Source organism: Cherax quadricarinatus, chromosome 59 (genome assembly GCF_038502225.1).
Source record: "Cherax quadricarinatus isolate ZL_2023a chromosome 59, ASM3850222v1, whole genome shotgun sequence".
NCBI classification, from domain to species: Eukaryota; Metazoa; Arthropoda; class Malacostraca; order Decapoda; family Parastacidae; genus Cherax; species Cherax quadricarinatus.
This window is the reverse complement of record NC_091350.1, coordinates 22,692,390-22,717,815: the sequence shown is the minus strand read 5'-3', so window position 1 is coordinate 22,717,815 and position 25,426 is coordinate 22,692,390. Positions and strand designations below refer to the sequence as shown.

Below are 25,426 nucleotides of genomic sequence, written 5' to 3'. Positions count from 1 at the left end.
TGGGGTAATATCCTGTTTCCATCTAATTACGGAGTCCTGTCCAGTCGCCTGATTTCTCACGTTATGCAGGACTGCAATTCCAACAATTTTGTCTCCTATTTGGGAAGTTTCAAAAACAATTTAACTTCCAGAGCGACCAAATTTATGCACATTTCATTAGCATGCCTGTACCACATTCAAAACAATGGCGTCTCTCTCCCTGCTCACCAGCACAGGCGCAGAGTTTCCCTGTCAGTTCACTTCTTTAAAATACACTTTAGAGCAATAGTAATGTATTAATCAGGTATATTTACATTATAAAAAATATACAGCATAATTTTTGGGAAATTATTTTCCACAACGTGGTTGACAATTAGTTTAGAACTGGCGATATTGTTGACATAGGTTATACAAACTCTCAGGTTATGTAGGACGTGTAGAGAAGTAGATGATGTATATGTACAATTTAGACATTAAAGAGAACGTTGTACAACTCTTGTTAAAGATCGTTTAAAAGTGAACTTGAAACTCGACCATGGTAAGTTTGTACTCAACCATGGTAAGTTTGTGCTCAACCACAGCAAGTTCGTGCTCAACTATGGTAACTTCGTGCTCAACCAAGGTAAGTTTGTGCTCAATCACGGTAAGTTTGTGCTCAACCATGGAAAGTTCGTGCTCAACCACAGTAATTGTGCTCAACCATGGTAAGTTCGTGCTAAACCACTGTAAGTTTGTACTCAACCATGGTAAGTTTGTACTCAACCACGGTAAGTTTGTGCTCAACCATGGCAAGTTTGTGCTCAACCACGGTAAGTTCGTGCTCAACCATGGTAAGTTCGTGCTCAACAACCACGGTAAGTTTGTGCTCAACCATGGTAAGTTTGTGCTCAACCACGGTAAGTTTGTGCTCAACGATGGTAAGTTTGTGCTCAACCACTGTAAGTTCGTGCTCAACCATGGTAAGTTCGTGCTCAACCACGGTAAATTTGTGCTCAAACATGGTAAGTGTGTGCTCAACCACGGTAAGTTTGTGCTCAACCATGGTAAGTGTGTGCTCAACCACGGTAAGTTCGTGCTCAACCACGGTAAGCTTGTGCTCAACCACGGTAAGTTCGTGCTCAACCACGGTAAGTTTGTGCTCAACCACGGTAAGTTTGTGCTCAACCATGGTAAGTTCGTACTCAACCATGGTAAATTCGTGTTCAACCATGGTAAGTTCGTGCTCAACCATGGTAAGTTTGTGCTCAGCAACGGTAAGTTTGTGCTCAACCATGGTAAGTTCGTGTTCAACCATGGTAAGTTCGTGTTCAACCATGGTAAGTTTGTGCTCAACCATGGTAAGTTTGTGCTCAACCACGGTAAGTTTGTGCTCAACCACGGTAAGTTCGTGCTCAACCATGGTAAGTTCGTGCTCAACCATGGTAAGTTCGTGTTCAACCACGGTAAGTTTGTGCTCAACCATGGTAAGATTGTGCTCAACCATGGTAAGTTTGTGCTCAACCATGGTAGGTTTGTGCTCAACCATGGTAAGTTTGTGCTCAACAATGGTAAGTTTGTGCTCAACCACGATAAGTTCGTGCTCAACTATGGTAGGTTTGTGCTCAACCATAGTAAGTTTGTGCTCAACCATGATAAGTTCGTGCTCAACCACGATAAAATCGTGCTCAACCATGGTAGGTTTGTGCTCAACCACGGTAAGTTTGTGCTCAACTATGGTAAGTTTGTGCTCAACCATGGTAGGTTTGTGCTCAACCATGGTAAATTTGTGCTCAACCATGGTAAGTTTGTGCTCAACCATGGTAAGTTTGTGCTCAACCACGATAAGTTCGTGCTCAATCATGGTAAGTTTGTGCTCAACCATGGTAAGTTTGTGCTCAACCACGGTAAGTTCGTGCTCAACCACGGTAAGTTCATGCTCAACCACGGTAAGTTCGAGCTCAACCACGGTAAGTTTGTGCTCAACCACGGTAAGTTCGAGCTCAACCACGGTAAGTTCGTGCTCAACCACGGTAAGTTCGTGCTCAACCATGGTAAGTTTGTGCTAATAAGCTCGTGCTCTTTACTAGTGCACGTGAGACTAATATCTCTTAACTTAAGCAACTCTAAGTGGTGGATTTACCGATAAGAAGACTAAGCGGCGCTTAAGGGCCCCGACTTCTACTATTGAAGGGCCCTGGCTACTGAAGTACCCCTACCATTGAAGGGGCCCGACTATTGAAGGACCCCAAATATTAAATGGTCCCACTACTGAAGGGCCCCGACTGTCGAAGGACCAGACTATTGAAGGATCGCGACTATTGAAGGATCGCGATTATTGAAGGTCGCGATTATTGAAGGGTCGCGACTATTGAAGGATCGCGATTATTGAAGGATCGCGATTTTTGAAAGGTCGCGATTATTGAAGGGTCGCGACTATTGAAGGGTCGCGACTATTGAAGGTCGCGATTATTGAAGGGTCGCGATTATTGAAGGGTCGCGATTATTGAAGGGTCACGATTATTGAAGGGTCGCGACTATTGAAGGATCGCGACTATTGAAGGGTCGCGATTATTGAAGGGTCTCGATTTTTGAAAGGTCGCGACTTTGGAAGGATCGCGATTATTGAAGGGTCGCGATTATTGAAGGGTCGCGATTATTGAAGGGTCACGATTATTGAAGGGTCGCGATTATTGAAGGATCGCGACTATTGAAGGGTCGCGATTATTGAAGGGTCTCGATTTTTGAAAGGTCGCGACTTTGGAAGGATCGCGATTATTGAAGGGTCGCGATTATTGAAGGATCGCGATTATTGAAGGGTCGCGATTATTGAAGGGTCGCGATTATTGAAGGGTCACGATTATTGAAGGGTCGCGATTATTGAAGGATCGCGATTATTGAAGGATCGCGACTATTGAAGGATCGCGATTATTGAAGGATCGCGATTATTGAAGGGTCGCGATTATTGAAGGGTCTCGATTATTGAAGGGTCTCGATTATTGAAGGGTCGCGATTATTGAAGGATCGCGATTATTGAAGGATCGCGATTATTGAAGGATCGCGATTATTGAAGGATCGCGATTATTGAAGGATCGCGATTATTGAAGGGTCTCGATTATTGAAGGGTCGCGATTATTGAAGGGTCTCGATTATTGAAGGATCGCGATTATTGAAGGATCGCGATTATTGAAGGATCGCGACTATTGAAGGATCGCGATTATTGAAGGATCGCGATTATTGAAGGGTCGCGATTATTGAAGGGTCTCGATTATTGAAGGGTCTCGATTATTGAAGGGTCGCGATTATTGAAGGGTCGCGATTATTGAAGGATCGCGACTATTGAAGGATCGCGATTATTGAAGGGTCGCGATTATTGAAGGGTCTCGATTATTGAAGGATCGCGATTATTGAAGGATCGCGATTATTGAAGGGTCTCGACTATTGAAGGGTCGCGATTATTGAAGGGTCTCGATTATTGAAGGGTCGCGATTATTGAAGGGTCTCGATTATTGAAGGGTCGCGATTATTGAAGGGTCTCGATTATTGAAGGGTCGCGATTATTGAAGGGTCTCGATTATTGAAGGGTCGCGATTATTGAAGGGTCTCGATTATTGAAGGGTCTCGATTATTGAAGGGTCGCGATTATTGAAGGGTCTCGATTATTGAAGGGTCTCGATTATTGAAGGGTCTCGATTATTGAAGGGTCTCGATTATTGAAGGGTCGCGATTATTGAAGGGTCTCGATTATTGAAGGGTCTCGATTATTGAAGGGTCGCGATTATTGAAGGGTCTCGATTATTGAAGGGTCTCGATTATTGAAGGGTCGCGATTATTGAAGGGTCTCGATTATTGAAGGGTCGCGATTATTGAAGGGTCTCGATTATTGAAGGATCGCGATTATTGAAGGGTCGCGACTATTGAAGAGTCGCGATTATTGAAGGATCGCGATTATTGAAGGGTCGCGACTATTGAAGAGTCGCGATTATTGAAGGATCGCGATTATTGAAGGGTCTCGATTATTGAAGGGTCGCGATTATTGAAGGGTCTCGACTATTGAAGGGTCGCGATTATTGAAGGGTCTCGATTATTGAAGGATCGCGATTATTGAAGGATCTCGACTATTGAAGGGTCGCGATTATTGAAGGGTCTCGATTATTGAAGGGTCGCGATTATTGAAGGGTCTCGACTATTGAAGGGTCGCGATTATTGAAGGGTCTCGACTATTGAAGGGTCGCGATTATTGAAGGGTCTCGACTATTGAAGGGTCGCGATTATTGAAGGGTCTCGACTATTGAAGGGTCGCGATTATTGAAGGGTCTCGATTATTGAAGGATCGCGATTATTGAAGGGTCGCGACTATTGAAGAGTCGCGATTATTGAAGGATCGCGATTATTGAAGGATCGCGATTATTGAAGGGTCGCGACTATTGAAGGATCGCGATTATTGAAGGGTCTCGATTATTGAAGGGTCGCGATTATTGAAGGGTCTCGACTATTGAAGGGTCGCGATTATTGAAGGGTCGCGAGGTACTGATAATGGCACTGTCAGCACCCCGGTGCAGAGATACTGCTAGTAGCACTGTCAGCACACCTGTGTAGAGATACTGCTAGTACCACTGTCAGCAAACCTGTGCAGCGATAATGCTAGTAGCAATATCAGCACACCTGTGCAGTGATATTGCTAGTAGCACTGTCAGCACACCATTGCAAAGATACTGCTAGTAACACTTTTAGCACATCTTTGCAGAGATACTGCTCGTAGTACTGTCAGCACACCCGTGTAGAAATACTGCTAGTAGCACTGTCAGCACACCTGTGAAGAGATACTGCTAGTAGTTTTGTCAGCATACCTGTGCAGTGACACTGCTAGTAGCAATGTCAGGACACCTGTGCAGTGATGCTGCTAGTAACACTGCCAGCACACCTGTGCAGAGATACTGCTAATAGGACTGTCAGCACACCTGTGTAGAGATACTGCTAGTAGCACTGTGAGCACACCTGTGTAGAGATACTGCTAGTAGCACTGTGAGCACACCTGTGCAGAGATACTGCTAATAGAACTGTCAGCATGCCTGTGCAAAGATACTGCTTGTAGGACTGTCAGCACACCTGTGCAGATACTGCTAGTACCACTGTCAGCGCACATGTGCAGAGATACTGCTGGCAGCTCTGTCAGCACACCTGTGCAGAGATACTGCTAGTAGCACTGTCAGCACATCTGTGCAGTGATACTACAAGTAGCACTATCAGCACACCTGTGTAGTGATACTGCTAGTGGGACTGTCGGCACACCTGTGCAGAGGTATTGCTAGTAGCACTGGCAGCACACTTGTGCAGTGTTGTTGCTAGTAGCACTGTTAGCACACCTGTGCAGAGATACTGTGCTAGTAGCACTGTCAGCACACCTGTTCAGAGATACCGCTAGTAACACTGTCAGCACACCTGTGCAGTGATACTGCTAGTAGCACTATCAGCACATCTATGCAGAGATACTGCTAGTAGCACTGTCAGCACCTGTGCAGAGATACTGTTAGTAGCACTGTCAGCACACCTGTGCAGATATACTGCTAGTAACACTGTCAGCACATCTGTGCAGATATACTGCTAGTAGCACTGTCAGCACACCTGTGCAGATATACTGCTAGTAACACTGTCAGCACACCTGTGCAGTGATACTGCAAGTAGCAGTATCAGCACACCTGTGTAGTGATACTGCTAGTAGAACTGTCAGCACACCTGTGCAGAGGTATTACTAGTAGCGCTGTCAGCACACCTGTGCAGTGATACTGCTAGTAGCACTATCAACACACCTGTGCAGATACTGCTAGTAGCACTGTCAGCACTCTTATACAATGATACTTCTAATAGCACTGACAATATCACTGTCCATTGTTCACATATAGTGGCACTGTCAGCACCCTTGTACAATGATGACTTTTAGCACTGTCAGTATACCATATACAGTGATTGCTACTAATGGCACATTGAATAGTAGTTGCACTGGTAGCACTCCTATTCAGTGATCACTGCTTGTGACACTGATAGTACGTCTGTACAGTAATCATCACTACTCGCAGTGTACTAGTTTCACTGTCAGCACTCCTGTACATTGATCACTAGTACTGGCAATGTCAGTACCCTTGTACAGTAATAGTGTTAGTTCCATTGTCAACATCCCTGTACAGTGATCTCTGCTAGTGGCACTAACAGCACCTTTGTAAAATAACGAATAGTGACACTGGCACCACACCCATACAGGGATCACTGCCACTACTGGCACTCTCATCACTTTTGTACACTGATTACTACTAGTTACTTCGTCACCACCCCTATACAGTGATCACTACTAGTGGCACTGTCAGCACACCTGTAAAGTGATCGCTACTTCTGGGACTGTCAGTAGTAGTGGCACTGTCACCACTCCTGCACAGTGACCACTACCAGTGGCACTGCCAGTACCTCTGTATAGTGATCACTAATACTGGCATTATCAGCACCTCTGTACAATGATCACTAATACTGGCTCTGCCAGCGCCCCAGTATAGTGATACTACTAGTGGCACTGTCGGTACCCCTTACAGTGATCACTACTTGTGGTTCTGTCAGCACACCTGACAGTGATTATTACTCGTGGTACTGTCAGCACCCCTGTACAGTGATCACTACTACTGGCACTGTCAATAGTAGTGGCACTGTCAGCATCTGTGTACAGTGATCACTGCTAGTGGCACTGTCAGCACCCTTGTACAGTGATCACTGCTAGTAACACTATCAGCACCCCTGTACAGTGATATTATTAATGGCACTGTCAGCACCCTTGTACAGTGAACACTACTATTGGCACTGTCAGTAGTAGTTGCACTGGCAGCACCCCTGTACAGTGATCACTGCTAGTGGCACTGTCAGCACCCTTGTACAGTGATCACTGCTAGTGACACTATCAGCACCCCTGTACAGTACTAGTGGCACTGTCAGCTCTCCTGTATATTGATACTACTAGTGACACTCTCGGCACCCATGTACAGTGAGCACTCTTATACAGTGGTCAGTTTAAGTGCTTCTGACTGGTAACACTCTGTTTAGTTGTCATTTAAAGTGGTACTATGTGGTAACACCCTGAACAGTTGTCAATTCAAGTGGCATGGAGTGCCAACACTCCTGTACAGTTGTCACTTCAAGTGGTACTGAGTACCATGGAGTGTCAGCACTTCTGTACAGTGGTCTCTTCAGGTGATACCGGCTGATAACAATGTACAGTGGTTACTTCAAGTGGTACCATATTGGACTAAGTTCTGTCAGTAAGTTTCCTGAATCACGGGTATAAGTGCTGAGTCACGGGTATAAGCGCTGAGTCACGGGTATAAGCGCTGAGTCACGGGTATATACACTGAGTCACGGGTATAAGCGCTGAGTCACGGGTATAAGCACTGAGTCACGGGTATAAGCGCTCACGTGTGACACTGCACACAGAATATTTTATACAGATTATTAACTCTAAGTGTTTACTAACGCAGTATAATCCATAAAGCTGTTATGTCTGATTTAGTTCCATTAGATTCCCCTGATTATGTTTTCCAGCTCAGTATGCGACCTTTAACAGTCACATAACATCCAGGTACCTACTTATACTGCTAGCTGAATAGAGGTGACAATTGTTAGGAAATATCCTTAACATTTCCACTTGGCTTGGGATCAAAGCAAGTTCTTTTATACATGAGCTGAAACTGATATCATTTGAGCCTCGAGCCAAACATCGACCACACTGAAAGTGCTGAATATCCACTGCGATATTATGTATTCATGGATAAGTGCTAAAAATGTAGCGGCTATAGAGAGCCTCGGTAATGAATGGGGATCACTCATACCAAGGATAAGTAGCGTATCTCGAATGTCCTTAACTAAAGACTTAAAGTAAAATTTCGTAACAAACAGCCTGGTGAAGGTCAACTTTGGCAGAGATACTCAAGTCGACACAGCGAGGTGTCTTACTGACTTTCAAACTGTCAGTCATGGAGGATTATCAAGATGATAAGGTTAGCACTCAATTATGAACAGTCGTCGTGATGATAAGATTCAAATTAAAGCAACTCAATCACTCCAGTCAGCAACTTATTTGTGAAAGTATCCACAACAAAGACAAGACTGGAGAACTAATCCCAGCACGAGCAGCCTAGCAGTAAGTAAGTACCTGGGTATTAGCAGACTGTTGTGGGTTGCATCTCAAGAAAGGTCCTAGTATACGTGAAACAGGTCTGGTTTAATTAAAGATAGTGAGGTAGGATAACGTCTCTATGATAACGGCTCTCAGATTATAAATAAATGAGGTTTGATAACAGCTCTGAGACCGTTAATGACGTGATCTAGGATAACAGTTCTGAGACTGCAAATAAACTTATATACGATATCAGCGCTGAGACTGTAAATGAATTTATATACAATGACTCCTTGGAAGACGTTTCAAAATACTCCCTAATGTGACCTCCATCCAAGACACTGCAAGACTCCAAGCGGACATCAACCAAATCTTCAAATGGGCCACTCAAAACAACATGAAGTTCAATGAAGAGAAATTTCAACTACTCAGATATGAAAAACCTGAGGAAATTAAAACTCTCTCAGGGTATACGACAAATTTTAACCATATAATAGAGCGTAAAAGTATTGTGAAGGACCTGGGAGTGATAATGTCAGAGGATCTCGCCTTCAAAGGCCACAACAATGTATCTACCGCATCTGATAGGAAAATAATAGGATGGATAATGAGAACCTTCAAAACCAGGGACGCCAAGCCCATAATGATTCTCTTTAAATCGCTTGTCCTCTCTAGGCTGGAATACTGCTGTACACTAACTGCCCCCTTCAAGACAGGCGAAATTGCTGACCTGGAGAATGTACAAAGAACTTTCACGGCACACATTAAGTACCATAAGGCACCTAAATTACTGGGAACGGTTAAGTCCTTTGATTTGTATTCCCTGGAACGCAGGCGAGAGAGATACGTGATAATATTCACTTAGAAAATCCTAGAGGGATTAGTACCAAAGTTGCACAAGAAAATCACTCCCTATGAAAGCAAAAAACTCGGCAGGAGATGCAACATTTCCCCAATGAAAAGCAGGAGCACCACGAGCACACTGAGAGACAACATAATAAGTGTCCACATCCCAGCATACATAAGAGGAATTACCAATAGACCCCTGGCTGTCTTCAAGAAGGCACTGGACAGGCACCTAAAGTCAGAACCTGACCAGCTGGGCTGTGGTTCGCTGGTCAGTTTGCGTGCGGCCAGTAGTAACAGCCTGGCTGATCAAACCCTGATCCACCACGAGACCTGGTCTCAGACCGAGCCGCGGGGGCGCTGACCCCTTGCAACACTCTCCGGGTAGACTCTTAGTAAACTGACAGTGTGTTATATACTGCATATATTGTTTATGCTATTTATATTGTGTATACTCTATTGTGTATATTGTATATATTGAATAAATTGTAGAGCACGTTTTGAATATATTTTATATACTGTGTATACAGTATATGCTGTACTCCAGTTGTTTTATCTTCATATTTTACTGTTTATTTATTGTTCATACCTGCCTAAAGTGTTTGAATATTTATTTCTCGAGATTTTAACAAAATCCTCACATATTGTCAGTAATCTTACCAATAATTTATTATTATTATTAATATTATTATTATTATTATTATTATTATTATTATTATTATTATTATTATTATTATTATTATTTTTATTATTATTATTATTATTATTATTATTATTATTAATTATTATTATTATTATTATTATTTTTATTTTTATTATTATTATTATTATTATTATTATTATTATTATTAATTATTATTATTATTATTATTATTATTTTTATTTTTATTATTATTATTAGTGTTGATGATGTTATTATTATTATTATTATTATTATTATTACAATTATTATTATTATTATTATTATTACTAATATAATTATTATTATTATTGTTATAAATTATTATAATTTTTATATTTTTCCATTTAGTTACAGGAAGGTAGCGAGGCCAGGTGTGGCCTGTACTCAGTGGTGTTACTGGCATCAAGATGATGGGTCGTCGCAAGTGGTGGTGTCTACAGTGGCTGACAACTCTCGTGTTTGTCTGTCTGTGTGTGACTCTCTACTACAACGTCGAGCCTCCGCATCCCCGCATGACCGTTAGTTCCATTACGTAGTGTTTCTCTAAACACACTCCACTTACATGAAAAGCAGTTATTGTGTTTTGAAATTATTTTTATTATTTGAAGACATCAAAATTTGATATACAGTGGAATTGAAATTACTTACTTGCCTTAAGGAAAGTGTTAGTGGGAGATAATTATTCGGATTATTAACTCAGGAAGAATAATAACCCAGAATAACCACGAAAGTCAAGCAGAGTGGTTTATTTCTCTTGGGATCATCAAGTTCGACAGTAGGATGCGACACACAACACCCAACTAACTTCTAGGTACCTATAAAATGTTAGTTGAATAAGGGCAGCAAGAGTAAGAGAAATTGTACTCGCAAGTCTCACCCTACTCTAGACTGGACCGTGTTGCTCTGGTGTGAGGCAGAAGTTGTCAGTAAGCTACAGGGTGCTCTGGTGTGAGGCAGAAGTTGTCAGTAAGCTACAGGGTGCTCTGGTGTGAGGCAGAAGTTGTCAGTAAGCTACAGGGTGCTCTGGTGTGAGGCAGAAGTTGTCAGTAAGCTACAGGGTGCTCTGGTGTGAGGCAGAAGCTGTCAGTAAGCTACAGGGTGCTCTGGTGTGATGCAGAAGCTGTCAGTAAGCTACAGGGTGCTCTGGTGTGAGGCAGAAGCTGTCAGTAAGCTACAGGGTGCTCTGGTGTGAGGCAGAAGCTGTCAGTAAGCTACAGGGTGCTCTGCTGTGAGGCAGAAGCTGTCAGTAAGCTACAGGGTGCTCTGCTGTGAGGCAGAAGCTGTCAGTAAGCTACAGGGTGCTCTGCTGTGAGGCAGAAGCTGTCAGTAAGCTACAGGGTGCTCTGCTGTGAGGCAGAAGCTGTCAGTAAGCTACAGGGTGCAGGTTGCCTTCTCTTGCTTCTCTCTTAGAAGCTCACGAGTAGATGTAAATTTATAATTTATTGTTGCACTACTGCAATATCTATAGTTTCAATATGTTAGGCGTGTGGATGGTATGACATTGTTGATAGTTATAAGTATATTAACTGGATGTATTTTGGTCTCTGCGAGATCCGAGAAAGGTATCCCTGGATTCTTTAAGCCCAGCCTTGTCTATTTCAATACACGCAAGGGTGCAGCATAAATGTTTAATGTATCTAAATATCTAAGTATTTAAGGATGATACATCAACGTTTAGAGTATACTTCAGCGTTTAAGGTTTGAAGCCAATCAGAAAGACATTTTTCCACTTCTTACTTCTTGCAGAGAAACAAAAATCAATTTAATTTTTTTCTTTAGTAAAGTTACCTGTGTTTAAGGTTAAAGTCATTCATAAGACAAAATCTCCAGTTATTTCACAGACAGTAATTTGTTTCAAAAAATTGGCAACATGAAAGCTGAATATCAAAATGGTATACAATACCGACAGTTTGATATACTAACCTGTCGGTATTTTATACAACTTTGATATTCACTCTGTCAGACACTGCAACACAATGGCATCTTGGTACAGAAGAAAAAACACCTTGGACAACTTTTTCAGGTGAGAATAGTTGGATGTGAGAGGGACGTGACCTCTCAATGATTATATTCTTTCTTCTACTAGTGGCCGACATCTCACCTCCTAACAGTGTAAGTCTTCATACTGTCGCTTAAACTTCACATTTTTTCAGACTATGGAACAGAACTCTTCTCCAGGCTGAGGGATTCACCACCTCAAAACTACGTCTTCAAGGGTGATGGACTGATTACATCGTCTTCGTCTCTACTGTTTCTGCCAACTTTCAGTACCCGACTGAGAAGCCTACTGTGTAGGCGAAAAGTATCGGAATAAAGATGCCTAACTGTTGCCTATGTGTCTTACTTACCAACATGACAGTTACACAACCCTAAAATCAAGGTGAAGCTTATTTCAAGTTTTCAATACTTATGTATGATAACGAGGACCAACTTCTACTAACAGCTGGCTGCATGCTACTCTAAACTAAAGTTACTTAACCCATTCCAAGACTCCTGGAATAATGATAATAATAATAATGATAATAATAATAATAATAATAATAATAATAATAATAATAATAATAATAATATCTTTATTTACTGCAAGTACTTGTACATGGTATACAGTCCTAGCTGATATCAATGACATACTACTACGTATATAGAAAGCCCCTTGTTATGCTCCGCATGTCGGGCAAATTAGGTCAGTGTCCCAGGATGCGACTCACACCAGCCAACTAACACCCAGGTACCAATTTTACTGATGGGGAACATAGACATCAGGTGTAAAGAAACACGCCCAATGTTTCTACTCTGGCTGGGAATCGAACCCAGGCCCTCGCCATGTGAAGCGAGAGCGTTAGCCACCAGGCTACCAGGCCAGGATATCTTCCAGAATCCTCGGTTATGGAGCTTCAAACATTCACTAAAGATGTCAAAAAATACAACGATGAGGAAAAGTGAAATTCATATATGTAGGTGAAGATTTGACTATTTTAGGTATAAAATAAAAAAAACTATTCCCGTTAAATCATGGTAAATAAATTTAAATTTGCCTCTTCTGAACGACTTCTGTATATGAGTTAGGTCTGTGTGCAGGCTAGTTTGTTGATGTAATAAGTGAACAACGTCCTCGCCGGAATCCATCCCATAACTGAAGAATGACTGATCTGACTGGCTTCAAATTTTCTCTACTGGTATGGTCTCCTGAGCTCAAGACTCACAAGGAAGGTTCCTTGACGCTGGTGAGGGGCTCTTGATCTAGGGAATTGGATCTGTGCTCCAGTTTCGTGAATTAAGTCTGAATACCTTCGACATCCTCCCTACAGGCCCTGTATAATCCTACGGGTTTATCGCTTCCCCTTGATTAAAATACTCCTGAGCTCAAGACTCACGCTGCCATCAGGTGGGATAAGTTCCAATTTGCCCATTTTATTCGCCTCCTACAATCGGCTTCAAATTTCCAGCACTTTTCCAGGGAAATGAGCGTCAAATTCTTGGAACATCTGGCATGTTCATGTGCCATATAAACAATGTTATTGAACACATTTTTACCATCCTGGAATACCTCATATAACTTCCAAAATCTCAGTATCGCACATTTAGACGTTCCTAAAAGGTGCCAAAAAATACTAACACGGTGGAGAGTAAAATTCAGATGTGAAGATTCATCAAGTTTGATTATTTTGTGTAAGATAGCGTGATTTTTTTTCCCCTATTAATAAGTCACGTTAAATAAATTTAAATTTACCTGTTCTGAATGGCTTCAGTATTCAATGGGTGATGCATCTTATCGTCAGGATAGTAACTGTTAAGTTTCTTTTGCGAGCAGGCAAATAAATACTTGGAATCCGTGTGACGACTGGAGAATGACTCAACTGATCGACTTCAAACTTTTATCACTGGTATGGTGTGGCATGCAAAAAGTACGTAACCTTTATTCGGCGCATGTACATACCCTCATTGAAAGGTTATCTCCCCCAACCAGCAAACCAGGTACTAAGGGCTGACGATGGGGCCCCATCGTTCGATCAGTACCCAGGTTCCAGCCAATGAGAAGATGGTTTTGGCAATTGCAGAGGTGTTGTGGGTACCACACACCTGTCTGCCCTTGTCATTCCCATTCTAAAGCTGGTTGAAGCATGGTCTGCTCTCTAGTGGCTTCTATTCTGCCTTGCTTACCGTGGAGTGCACTAATACCTATTGTTGTACATAGTGTACATAGTGTACATAATTCTGTTCTTACTTGGTGAAGGATAATATAAGTCAAAAGTTTTTCTGCTGTGTTTATTTTGCTTCCTTTACACCCAGGATAACAGGTCATTGGACTCCTGGGTTGTAATGTGTGGTCTTCTGTACACAAGGTTCACGCTGACATTAAATAACTTAAGTCCCAATTTTGTAGTCTTTACTTAATAAATAGTGATATTTCCTAGTTAATAACTTAAGAATGCTTCTTCTGATTAGCTTCAAAATATTATTCATGATTCATTCTATTATAATGAATATAACAGAAGTTTAGCCCGAATAGATAAAAATTTGAAATTTTACTGAAAGTTTAAAAAATTGGAATATTGGGAATTAGATATCACTGGAAAATGACTTTTCTGATCGGCTTCAAACTTCTGCCATAGGAGTTTTATTAAAACAGTTTGTCACTCCCTTTGAGCTTTGTATATTTCAATTTACCATTTTTTTAAGCAAATTATTTTACCTTGTAATAAATAGGGAATGCCTCTTCCGATGAACTTCAAACCCTAAAAATGAATAGTTTATAAATACTAAAAATTATTGTTCATAATTGAGTCATAATCTCTTCTATAAAAACCGTTCAGTCATCTAATCGATGCAAAACGTGGATACAACCTCAAGATTTCAGATATTTTATCATTAACAATGAGGTGTTATGTCATATCCTTTCACACCCATAACGTGATAATACAACTTCTGCGTCTTCCAGCTTGATGTGCTTGTGTATTTTAGGATACTGGTCTCTTTCGTCTCTCTGAAAGGTGTGAATTACATTTGGACAGTATAAGCCGTAATTTACAATTTTTTATTGAAGAATTTAGATATCGATTTCTTTATGATAACTAATGAATGCGTCTTCTGAGTCTCTTCAAATCTTCGAGGCTAATATTTAGCTGCATTATGATCTATGACACAGTGATCTATTCCAGTCGTGTGCATTGAGGCACATGGGACTGAGATTATGGAATATCAAGTGTACACAAAAATGTGGGTACAACCTCAAGATTTCAGATATCTTATCATTAACAAAAATGTGTTTTGCCATATTTTGTAAGGTTTGCCTGGGGGTGTCTGTCACAGGTTGGATGTTTGAACACACTAAGACATAATGTTCCAGTGCATGGTTCTGTCTCTGTCCACACACTTGGCATTTTATGTCACTAACATCTCAATACAAGCAGCATTGCCAGAGTTACATACATATAGCCTAGCCTAAGTCTAGCAGTAACAACATTTTGCAATCTACTGACCTTGTTACTTTCTTCATAGATATGTTTAACTAGACACACACTTTATTATGATGCACATTGAATCTGCTGGTTTCTATCTTCTCTGCTTTCTTCACGCTCATTTCTAGCTCTTTTGAAATTTCGTAAACTTCTGCTTGAAGAAAATAAAATTATTCAAAAGCTTAACTATAATCCCTTAATAATTTGTGTATATTTGTGCTTAGCTTCATACACAAGTATGCTACATTCAGGTCTTATGCTATTTAAAGCAGGTAATTAGGAAAGAGTCAGTTACAGTTACACTGTATACAGTCGTAGTTTCCACAAGCTTGAGAGTAACAAGTGTGGTAAACAACTCAGTTTGTAAGGTGGAGGTCCAATTATTAATTCTAGTACACCTCTGTATTATAGTGCAATTACGCTAGTTTACAATAACAGCACTTCCCGCCTTTAGCGTAAATACTCTGTGTGATACTATTCTTTGTCCTAAGAGCGGGTATGTGTTCCAGAGCATTGATTATAAAAAGTAATTGAAGTTGAGAATTGTGCATTAGTTACCTGGCAACATAGGTAGAAATAGTGATATCAGAAGCTATTATCTGCCATGGTAAGGGGGAATGCTGCTGTTTCTTAACATGATACAGTTCATGTGTGGCTGTTATTTGAATCCATCTTGACTCACTTGTCCCATGAGTTATATGTTCTGGCACTTCTTTACAGACAATATTATTTTGATCACCAGACAGAAGCAGCAGTTTCAGTCCTGTCATGACAGTGATTTAACGTATTCGATCAGCAACACCAGATATACCCAATTCTTTCCTCATCTAATATTTAATATTTTGGTAGTTATAGCCAGTGTAGTTCCTAATTCACTTTCTGTGGAAAAAATTGGAAAAAGTGAAAACTGCTTTTCAAGCGATAATTTTTGAGTGCCTCATCAAATTAGCTTCAATCCTTCCAGCTTAATGTGTTTGTGTATTTTAGAATATTGGTCTCTTTGGTATCGGAAAGGTTTTAATTAAATCTGGACGTTATATGACCTAATTTGCAATTTTTATTGAAGAAATTTAGACTTTAGTTTCTTCATGATTACTTATGAATGCCTCTTCTGATTCCCGTCCTAACCTCAAGGCTAATATTTAACTGCATCATCAGCTTACATTGCATTCTGCTATAAGTGACTCCTATGTTGTAATAAGAGGATACCTTTCTAGTATCGAAGAGTGACAGAAATATCTAGTTTAAGAATACATATTTAAATATGACCAATGGCTTTGCTGGTCCTAAATGTGAGATGACAGTGATTACAATTTTAATACTTTTCACTGTGTGTATATTTCACAGGTGTGATAGGACGTCATATCTTACGAAATCATAATAACACGACTACAAATAAACCACGAATGGGTGGGATTTGAACCCATGGCCCAGTAGCTTAGGCACTGGCCTAGACCTCTACGACTCACTCACAATGGGTTCAACCCCCACCCGTTTCCTGGTATAGGACCTCATAGATGTAATGATTTCACAGTGTAATGACTTCACAGTGTAATGACTTCAGAAGTTTGTTGACCTAACACGTGTATAAGCTTCACAGATGTGATGTCATAGGTGTAGTGACCTCATAACTGTACTGACCTCACAAGTGCACTGACCTCACGAGTGTACTGACCTCACAAGTGTACTGACCTCACAACTGTACTGACCTCACAACTGTACTGACCTCACAAGTGTACTGACCTCACAAGTGTACTGACCTCACAAGTGTACTGACCTCACAAGTGTACTGACCTCACAAGTGTACTGACCTCACAAGTGTACTGACCTCACAAGTGTACTGACCTCACAGGAGTACTGACCTCACAGAAGTAATAACCTCACAAGTGTACTGACCTCACAAGTGTACTGACCTCACAAGTGTACTGACCTCACAGGAGTACTGACCTCACAGAAGTAATAACCTCACAAGTGTACTGACCTCACAAGTGTACTGACCTCAGAGGAGTACTGACCTCATAGGAGTACTAACCTCACAAGTGTAGTGACCTCACAGGAGTACTAACCTCACAAGTGTACAGACCTTAACAGTACTGACCTCACAAGTGTACTGAACTCACAAGTGTACTGACCTCACAAGTGCACTGACCTCAAAAGTGTACTAACCTCACAAGTGTACTCACCTCCCAAGTGTACTAAACTCACAAGTGCACTGACCTCACAAGTGTACTGACCTCACAAGTGTACTAACCTCACAAGTGTAATGACCTCACAAGTGTACTAACCTCATAAGTGTACTGACTTCACAAGTGTACTAACCTTACAAGTGTACTGACCTCACAAGTGTATTGCCTTCACAAGTGTACTGACGTCACAAGTGTCCTGACCCCACAAGTGTACTGATCTCACAAGTGTACTGACCTCACAAGTGTACTAACCTCACAAGTGTACTGACCTCACAAGTGCATTGACCTCACAAGTGTACTGACCTCACAAGTTTACTGACCTCACAAATGTACTGACCTCACAATTGTGCTGAACTCACAAGTATACTGACCTCAGATGTTTACTGAACACACAGGTGTACTGACCTCACAAGTGTACTGACCTCCCAAGTGTACTAACCTCACAGGTGTACTGACCTCACAGGTGTACTCCCCTTACAGGTGTACTGACCTCATAAGTGAACAGACTTCACAAGTATACTGACCTCAAAATAGTACTGACCTCACAAGTGTACTGACCTCACAAGTATACTAACCACAAAAGTGTACTGACATCAAAAATGTACTGATCTCACAAGTGTACTGACCTCACAAGTGTACTGACCTCTCTGGTGTACTGATCTCAGGTGTACTGTCCTCACAGGAGTGCTGACCTCAGATGTTTACTGAGCACACAGGTGTACTGACCTCACAAGTGTACTGACCTAACAGGTGTACTGACCTCACAGCTGTACTAACCTCACAGGTGTACTGACCTCACAGGTGTACTGACCTCACAGGTGTACTGACCATACAGGTGTACTGACCTCACAGGTGTACTAACCTCACAGGTGTACTGACCTCACAGTTGCACTAACTTCACAGGTGTACTGACCTCGCAGGTGTACTGACCTCACAATTGCACTAACTTCACAGGTGTACTAACCTCACAGGTGTACTGACCTCACAGGCGTACTGACCTCACAGGCGTATTGACCTCACAGGTGTACTGACCTCACAGGTGTGCTGACCTCACAGTTGCGCTAACTTCACAGGTGTACTGACCTGACAGGTATACTGACCTCACAGGTGTACAAACCTCACAGGTGTACTGACCACACAGTTCCAATAACTTCACAGGTGTACTGAACTCACAGGTGTGCTGACCTCACAGGTGTACTGACCTCACAGGGTGTACTGACCTCACAGGTGTACTGACCTCACAGTTGCATTAATCTCACAGGTGTACTGACCTCACAGGTGTACTCCCCTTACAGGTGTACTGACCTCATAAGTGAACAGACCTCACAAGTATACTGACCTCACAATAGTACTGACCTCACAAGTGTACTGATCTCACAAGTGTACTGACCTCACAAGTGTACTGACCTCTCTGGTGTACTGATCTCAGGTGTACTGGCCTCACAGGTGTACTGTCCTCACAGGAGTGCTGACCTCAGATGTTTACTGACCACACAGGTGTACTGACCTCACAAGTGTACTGACCTAACAGGTGTACTGACCTCACAGCTGTACTAACCTCACAGGTGTACTGACCTCACAGGTGTACTGACCTCACAGGTGTACTGACCTCACAGGTGTACTAACCTCACAGGTGTACTGACCTCACAGTTGCGCTAACTTCACAGGTGTACTGACCTCGCAGGTGTACTGACCTCACAATTGCACTAACTTCACAGGTGTACTAACCTCACAGGTGTACTGACCTCACAGGTGTACTGACCTCACCGGTGTACTGACCTCACAGGTGTACTGACCTCACAGGTGTGCTGACCTCACAGTTGCGCTAACTTCACAGGTGTACTGACCTGACAGGTATACTGACCTCACAGGTGTACAAACCTCACAGGTGTACTGACCACACAGTTGCACTAACTTCACAGGTGTACTGAACTGACAGGTGTGCTGACCTCACAGGTGTACTGACCTCACAGGGTGTATTGACCTCACAGGTGTACTGACCTCACAGTTGCACTAATCTCACAGGTGTACTGACCTCACAGGTGTGCTGACCTCACAGGTGTACTGACCTCACAGGTGTACTGACCTCACAGGTGTACTGACCTCACAGTTGAACAGACTTCACAGGTGCACTGACCTCACAGGTGTACTGACCTCACAGGTGTACTGGCCTCACAGTTGTACTGATCTCACAGTTGCAATAACTTCACAGGTGTACTGACCTCACAGGTGTACTGACCTCATAGTTGCACTAACTTCACAGGTGTACTGACCTCACAGGTGTACTGACCTCACAGGTGTACTGACCTCACAGGTGTACTGACCTCACAGGCGTACTGACCTCACAGTTGCACTAATTTCACAGGTGTACTGACCTCACAGGTGTACTGACCTCACAGATGTACTGACCTCACAGGTATACTGACCTCACAGGTATACTGACCGCACAGGTGTATTAACCTCACAGGTGTACTGACCTCACAGTTGCACTAACTTCACAGGTGTACTGACCTCGCAGGTGTACTGACCTCACAACTGCAGTAACTTCACAGGTGTACTAACCTCACAGGTGTACTGACCTCACAGGTGTACTGACCTCACAGGTGTACTGGCCTCACAAGTGTACTGACCTCACAGGTGTACTGACCTCACAGTTGCGCTAACTTCACAGGTGTACTGACCTCACAGGTGTACTGACCTCACAGGTGTACTGACCTCACAGGTGTACTGACCTCACAGGTGTACTGACCTCACAGGTGTACTGACCTCCCAAGTGTACTGACCTCACAGGCGTACTGACCTCACAGGTGTACTGACCTCACAGGTATGCTGACTTCACAGGTGTACTGACTTCACACGTGTACTGACCTCACAGGTGTACTGACCTCACAGTTGTACTAACTTCACAGTTGTACTAACTTCACAGGTGTACTGACCTCACAGGTGTACTGACCTCACAGATGTACTGACCTCACAGGAGTACTGACCTCACAGGTGTACTGACCTCACAGTTGCGCTAACTTTACAGGTGTACTGACCTCACAGGTGTACTTACATCACAGGTGTACTGGCCTCACAGGTGTACTGACCTCACAGGTGTACTGACCTCACAGTTGCACTAACTTCACAGGAGTACTGACCTCGCAGGTGTACCGACTTCACAATTGCACTAACTTCACAGGTGTACTGACCTCACAGGTGTACTGACCTCACATGTGTACTGACCTCACAGGTGTACTGATCTCACAGGTGTACGGACCTCACAGGTGTACTGACCTCACAGTTGCACTAACTTCACAGGTGTACTGACCTCACAGGTGCACTGACCTCACAGGTGTACTGACCTCACAGGTGTACTGACCTCACAGGTGTACTGATCTCACAGGTGTACTGACCTCACAGGTGTACTGATCTCACAGGTGTACTGACCTCACAGGTGTACTGACCTCACAGGTGTACTGACCTCACAGGAGTGCTGACCTCACAGGTGTACTGACTTCACAGGTGTACTGACCTCACAGGTGTACTGACCTCACAGGTGTACTGACCTCACAGGTGTACTGACCTCACAGTTGCACTAACTTCACAGGTGTACTGACCTCAGAGTTACACTAACTTCACAGGTGTACTGACCTCACAGGTGTACTGACCTCACAGGTGTACTGACCTCACAGGTGTACTGACCTCACAGGTGTACTGAACTCACAGGTGTACTGACCTCACAGGTGTACTGACCTCACAGGTGACCTGACCTTACAGTTGCACTAACTTCACAGGTGTACTGAACTCACAGATGTACTGACCTAACAGGTGTACTGACCTCATAGGTGTACTGACCTCACAGTTGCACTAACTTCACCGGTGTACTGACCTCACAGGTGTACTGACATCACAGGTGTACTGACCTCACAGGTGTACTGACCTCACAGGTGTACTGACCTAACAGGTGTACTGACTTCACAGGTGTACTGACCTCACAGGTGTACTGACCTCACAGGTGTACTGACCTCACAGATGTACTGACCTCACATGTGTACTGACCTCACAGGTGTACTGACCTCACATGTGTACTGGCCTCACAGGTGTACTGAAATCACAGGTGTACTGACTTCACAGGTGTACTGACATCACAGGTGTACTTACCTCACAGGTGTGCTGACCTCACAGGTGTACTGACCTCACAGGAGTACTGTCCTCACAGGTGTACTGACCTCACAGGTGTATTTGCACTAACTTCACGGGTGGACTGACCTTGCAGGTGTACTGACCTCACAGTTGCACTAACTTCACAGGTGGAGGAGTGGAAACTTCCGACAAAATGGATATTGACGGAAGAAGTGGAAGCTCGCATGACTCGGCGCCGCCACCACCTGGCACAGGTAATTACCACACCTGGCACAGGTAATTACCACACCTTAAACAGGTAATTACCACACCTTAACAGGTAATTACCACACCTGGCACACGTAATTACCACACCTGGCACAGGTAACTGCCACACCTGCACAGGTAATTACCACACCTGGTGCAGGTAATTACAACACCTGGCACTGGTAATTACCACACTAGCCACAGGTAATTACCACATCTGGCACAGGTAATTGCCACACCTGGCACAGGTAATTACCACACCTGGCACAGGTATTTACCACACTTGGCAGAGGTAATTACCACACCTGGCACAGGTAATTGCCACACCTGGCACAGGTAATTACCACACCTGGCACAGGTAATTACCACACCTGGCACAGGTAATTGCCACTCCTGGCACAGGTAATTATCACACCTGGCACAGGTAATTACCACACCTGGCACAGGTAATTACACACCAGGCACAGGTAATTACCACACCTGGCACAGGTAATTACCACACCTGGCACAGGTAATTACCAAACCTGGCACAGGTAATTACCACACTTGGCACAGATAATTGCCACTCCTGGCACAGGTAATTACCACACCTGGCACAGGTAATTACCACACCCGGCACAGGTAATTACACACCAGGCACAGGTAATTACCACACCTGGCACAGGTAATTACCACACCTGGCAGAGGTAATTACCACACCTGGCACAGGTAATTACAACACCTGGCACAGGTAATTACCACACCTGACACAGGTAATTACCACACCTGGCACAGGTAATTACATACCAGGCACAGGTAATTACCACACCTGGCACAGGTAATTACCACACCTGGCAGAGGTAATTACCAAACTTGGCACAGGTAATTACCACACCTGGCACAGGTAATTACCACACCTGACACAGGTAATTACCACACCTTGCACAGGTAATTACCACACCTGGCACAGGTAATTACCACACCTGGCACAGGTAATTACCACACCTGGCACAGGTGATTACCACACCTGGCACAGGTAATTACCTCACCTGGCACAAGTAATTACCACACGTGTCACAGGTAATTACCACACCTGGCAAAGGTAATTACCTCACCTGGTACAGGTAATTACCACACCTGGAACAGGTAATTACCAAACCTGGCACTGGTAATTACCACACCTGGCACAGGTAAATACCACACCTGGCACAGGTAATTACCACACCTGGCACAGGTATTTACCACACTTGGCAGAGGTAATTACCACACCTGGCACAGGTAATTGCCACACCTGGCACAGGTAATTACCACACCTGGCACAGGTAATTACCACACCTGGCACAGGTAATTGCCACTCCTGGCACAGGTAATTATCACACCTGGCACAGGTAATTACCACACCTGGCACAGGTAATTACACACCAGGCACAGGTAATTACCACACCTGGCACAGGTAATTACCACACCTGGCACAGGTAATTACCAAACCTGGCACAGGTAATTACCACACTTGGCACAGATAATTGCCACTCCTGGCACAGGTAATTACCACACCTGGCACAGGTAATTACCACACCCGGCACAGGTAATTACACACCAGGCACAGGTAATTACCACACCTGGCACAGGTAATTACCACACCTGGCAGAGGTAATTACCACACCTGGCACAGGTAATTACCACACCTGGCACAGGTAATTACCACACCTGACACAGGTAATTACCACACCTGGCACAGGTAATTACATACCAGGCACAGGTAATTACCACACCTGGCACAGGTAATTACCACACCTGGCAGAGGTAATTACCAAACTTGGCACAGGTAATTACCACACCTGGCACAGGTAATTACCACACCTGACACAGGTAATTACCACACCTTGCACAGGTAATTACCACACCTGGCACAGGTAATTACCACACCTGGCACAGGTAATTACCACACCTGGCACAGGTGATTACCACACCTGGCACAGGTAATTACCTCACCTGGCACAAGTAATTACCACACGTGTCACAGGTAATTACCACACCTGGCAAAGGTAATTACCTCACCTGGTACAGGTAATTACCACACCTGGAACAGGTAATTACCAAACCTGGCACTGGTAATTACCACACCTGGCACAGGTAAATACCACACCTGGCACAGGTAATTACCACACCTGGCACAGGTAATTACCTCACCTGGCACAGGTAATTACCACACGTGTCACAGGTAATTACCTCACCTGGCACAGGTAATTACCACACCTGGTACAGGTAATTACCACACCTGGAACAGGTAATTACTAAACTTGGCACTGGTAATTATCACACCTGGCACAGGTAATTACCACACCTGGCACAGGTAATTACCACACCTGACACAGGTAATTACCACACCTGACACTGGTAATTACCACACCTGGCAGAGGTAATTACCATACCTGGCACAGGTAATTAACACACTTTGCACAGGTAATTACCACACCTGGCACAGGTAACTGCCACACCTGGTACAGGTAATTACCACGCGTGTGACAGGTAATAACCACACCTGGCACAAGTAATTACCACACCTGGCACAGGTAATTACCACACCTGGCACATGTAATTACCACACCTGGCACAGGTAATTACCACAACTGGCACAGGTAATTACCACATCTGACACAGGTAATTACCACACCTGGCACAGGTAATTACCAAACCTGGCACAGGTAATTACCACACCTTGCACAGGTAATTACCACACCTGGCACAGGTAATTACCACACCTGGCACAGGTAATTATCACACCTGACACAGGTAATTACCACACCTGACACTTGTAATTACCACAACGAGAAGCAATTACTACTACAGAAAAAGCGTCCTTCCTCCAAAATTTCCACCAGTCAACTATTGTGATAATATAGCATTTATTGTGGTGGAGACGAGAAAAAAATAGAAAAGCTAGATACAGCGATTGATAAACAAGGGTTGAGGAACGACCGTTCGTCACTGTAGGAGCTGCCAGAAATCACCGGTTCTTCAACACGTAGGTTATACTTTTGTATCAATCAAATCACATATTACCCGGGTAGATAATTTCCAGTAGATCCTTCATGTGTTAGCCCAAATCACCGACCAGTATGTTTTAAATAAGTGACCCACTGATCAGATCAGATCGACTGGTCCGAACCCTCGACTGGTCCGAACCCTTGATGGTCCGAACCCTTGACTGGTTACAAACGGTTTCGTTGGACAATAAAGCAGACTGTAAACGGATGGGGTTGTAGCCGCCCTTATCAAACACAAACAATAAATATAAATCAGGAACGTACACGGTAAGCTGTCCAATATACAAGTACAGTTAGAAATAGAAATACAAATAGCTAGAGCTTCATTTAAGGAGGTTATTAATAGAATATTCAAGAGGTTGCTAGTGGAATTACAGTAAATCAACCATTCAAATCATTATGAAGCTCTGTGTAGTCTGCGGTCAATCAAACAAACGGGCTTCCACATGGGTAAATTGTCATTTTTGTGGAAATTGGTGTCACGCCCCTTGTGCAGATATCCAAGAACTAGCCACAAGCAGTATTAAAACAGGGAAGTGTTTTTGGGTATGCCCAAATGAGATAAATCTGTGGACTAAAATCACAAGGGTATTAAAAGAGGACAACATAAAAGCTGCTTTCATAGACAACCTGGAAGCTTTCTACAACAGATGGGAACATAAAAAGTCTGGGCTGAATGGTACTGCCCTTGATACTGGCCATGTAGTCAGAAACTGGAGGTGAAGTCCTGGTAGTCAGTAAATGTGGGG

The 25,426-nt window shown here is 43.2% G+C and overlaps 1 protein-coding gene across 1 annotated transcript in view; it reads left to right on the top strand.

Moving 5' to 3' along the window:
- LOC128698838 (carbohydrate sulfotransferase 11-like) overlaps positions 1-25,426 on the top strand; it is a 174,656-nt gene that overhangs the window by 13,281 nt on the left and 135,949 nt on the right. The window contains exons 2-3 of the mRNA XM_070097817.1: positions 9,984-10,153; positions 21,573-21,659. Of these exons, the coding sequence (XP_069953918.1) occupies positions 10,043-10,153; positions 21,573-21,659 (198 nt within the window). The 5' untranslated portion in view covers positions 9,984-10,042. The remainder of the gene's footprint in view (positions 1-9,983; positions 10,154-21,572; positions 21,660-25,426) is intronic.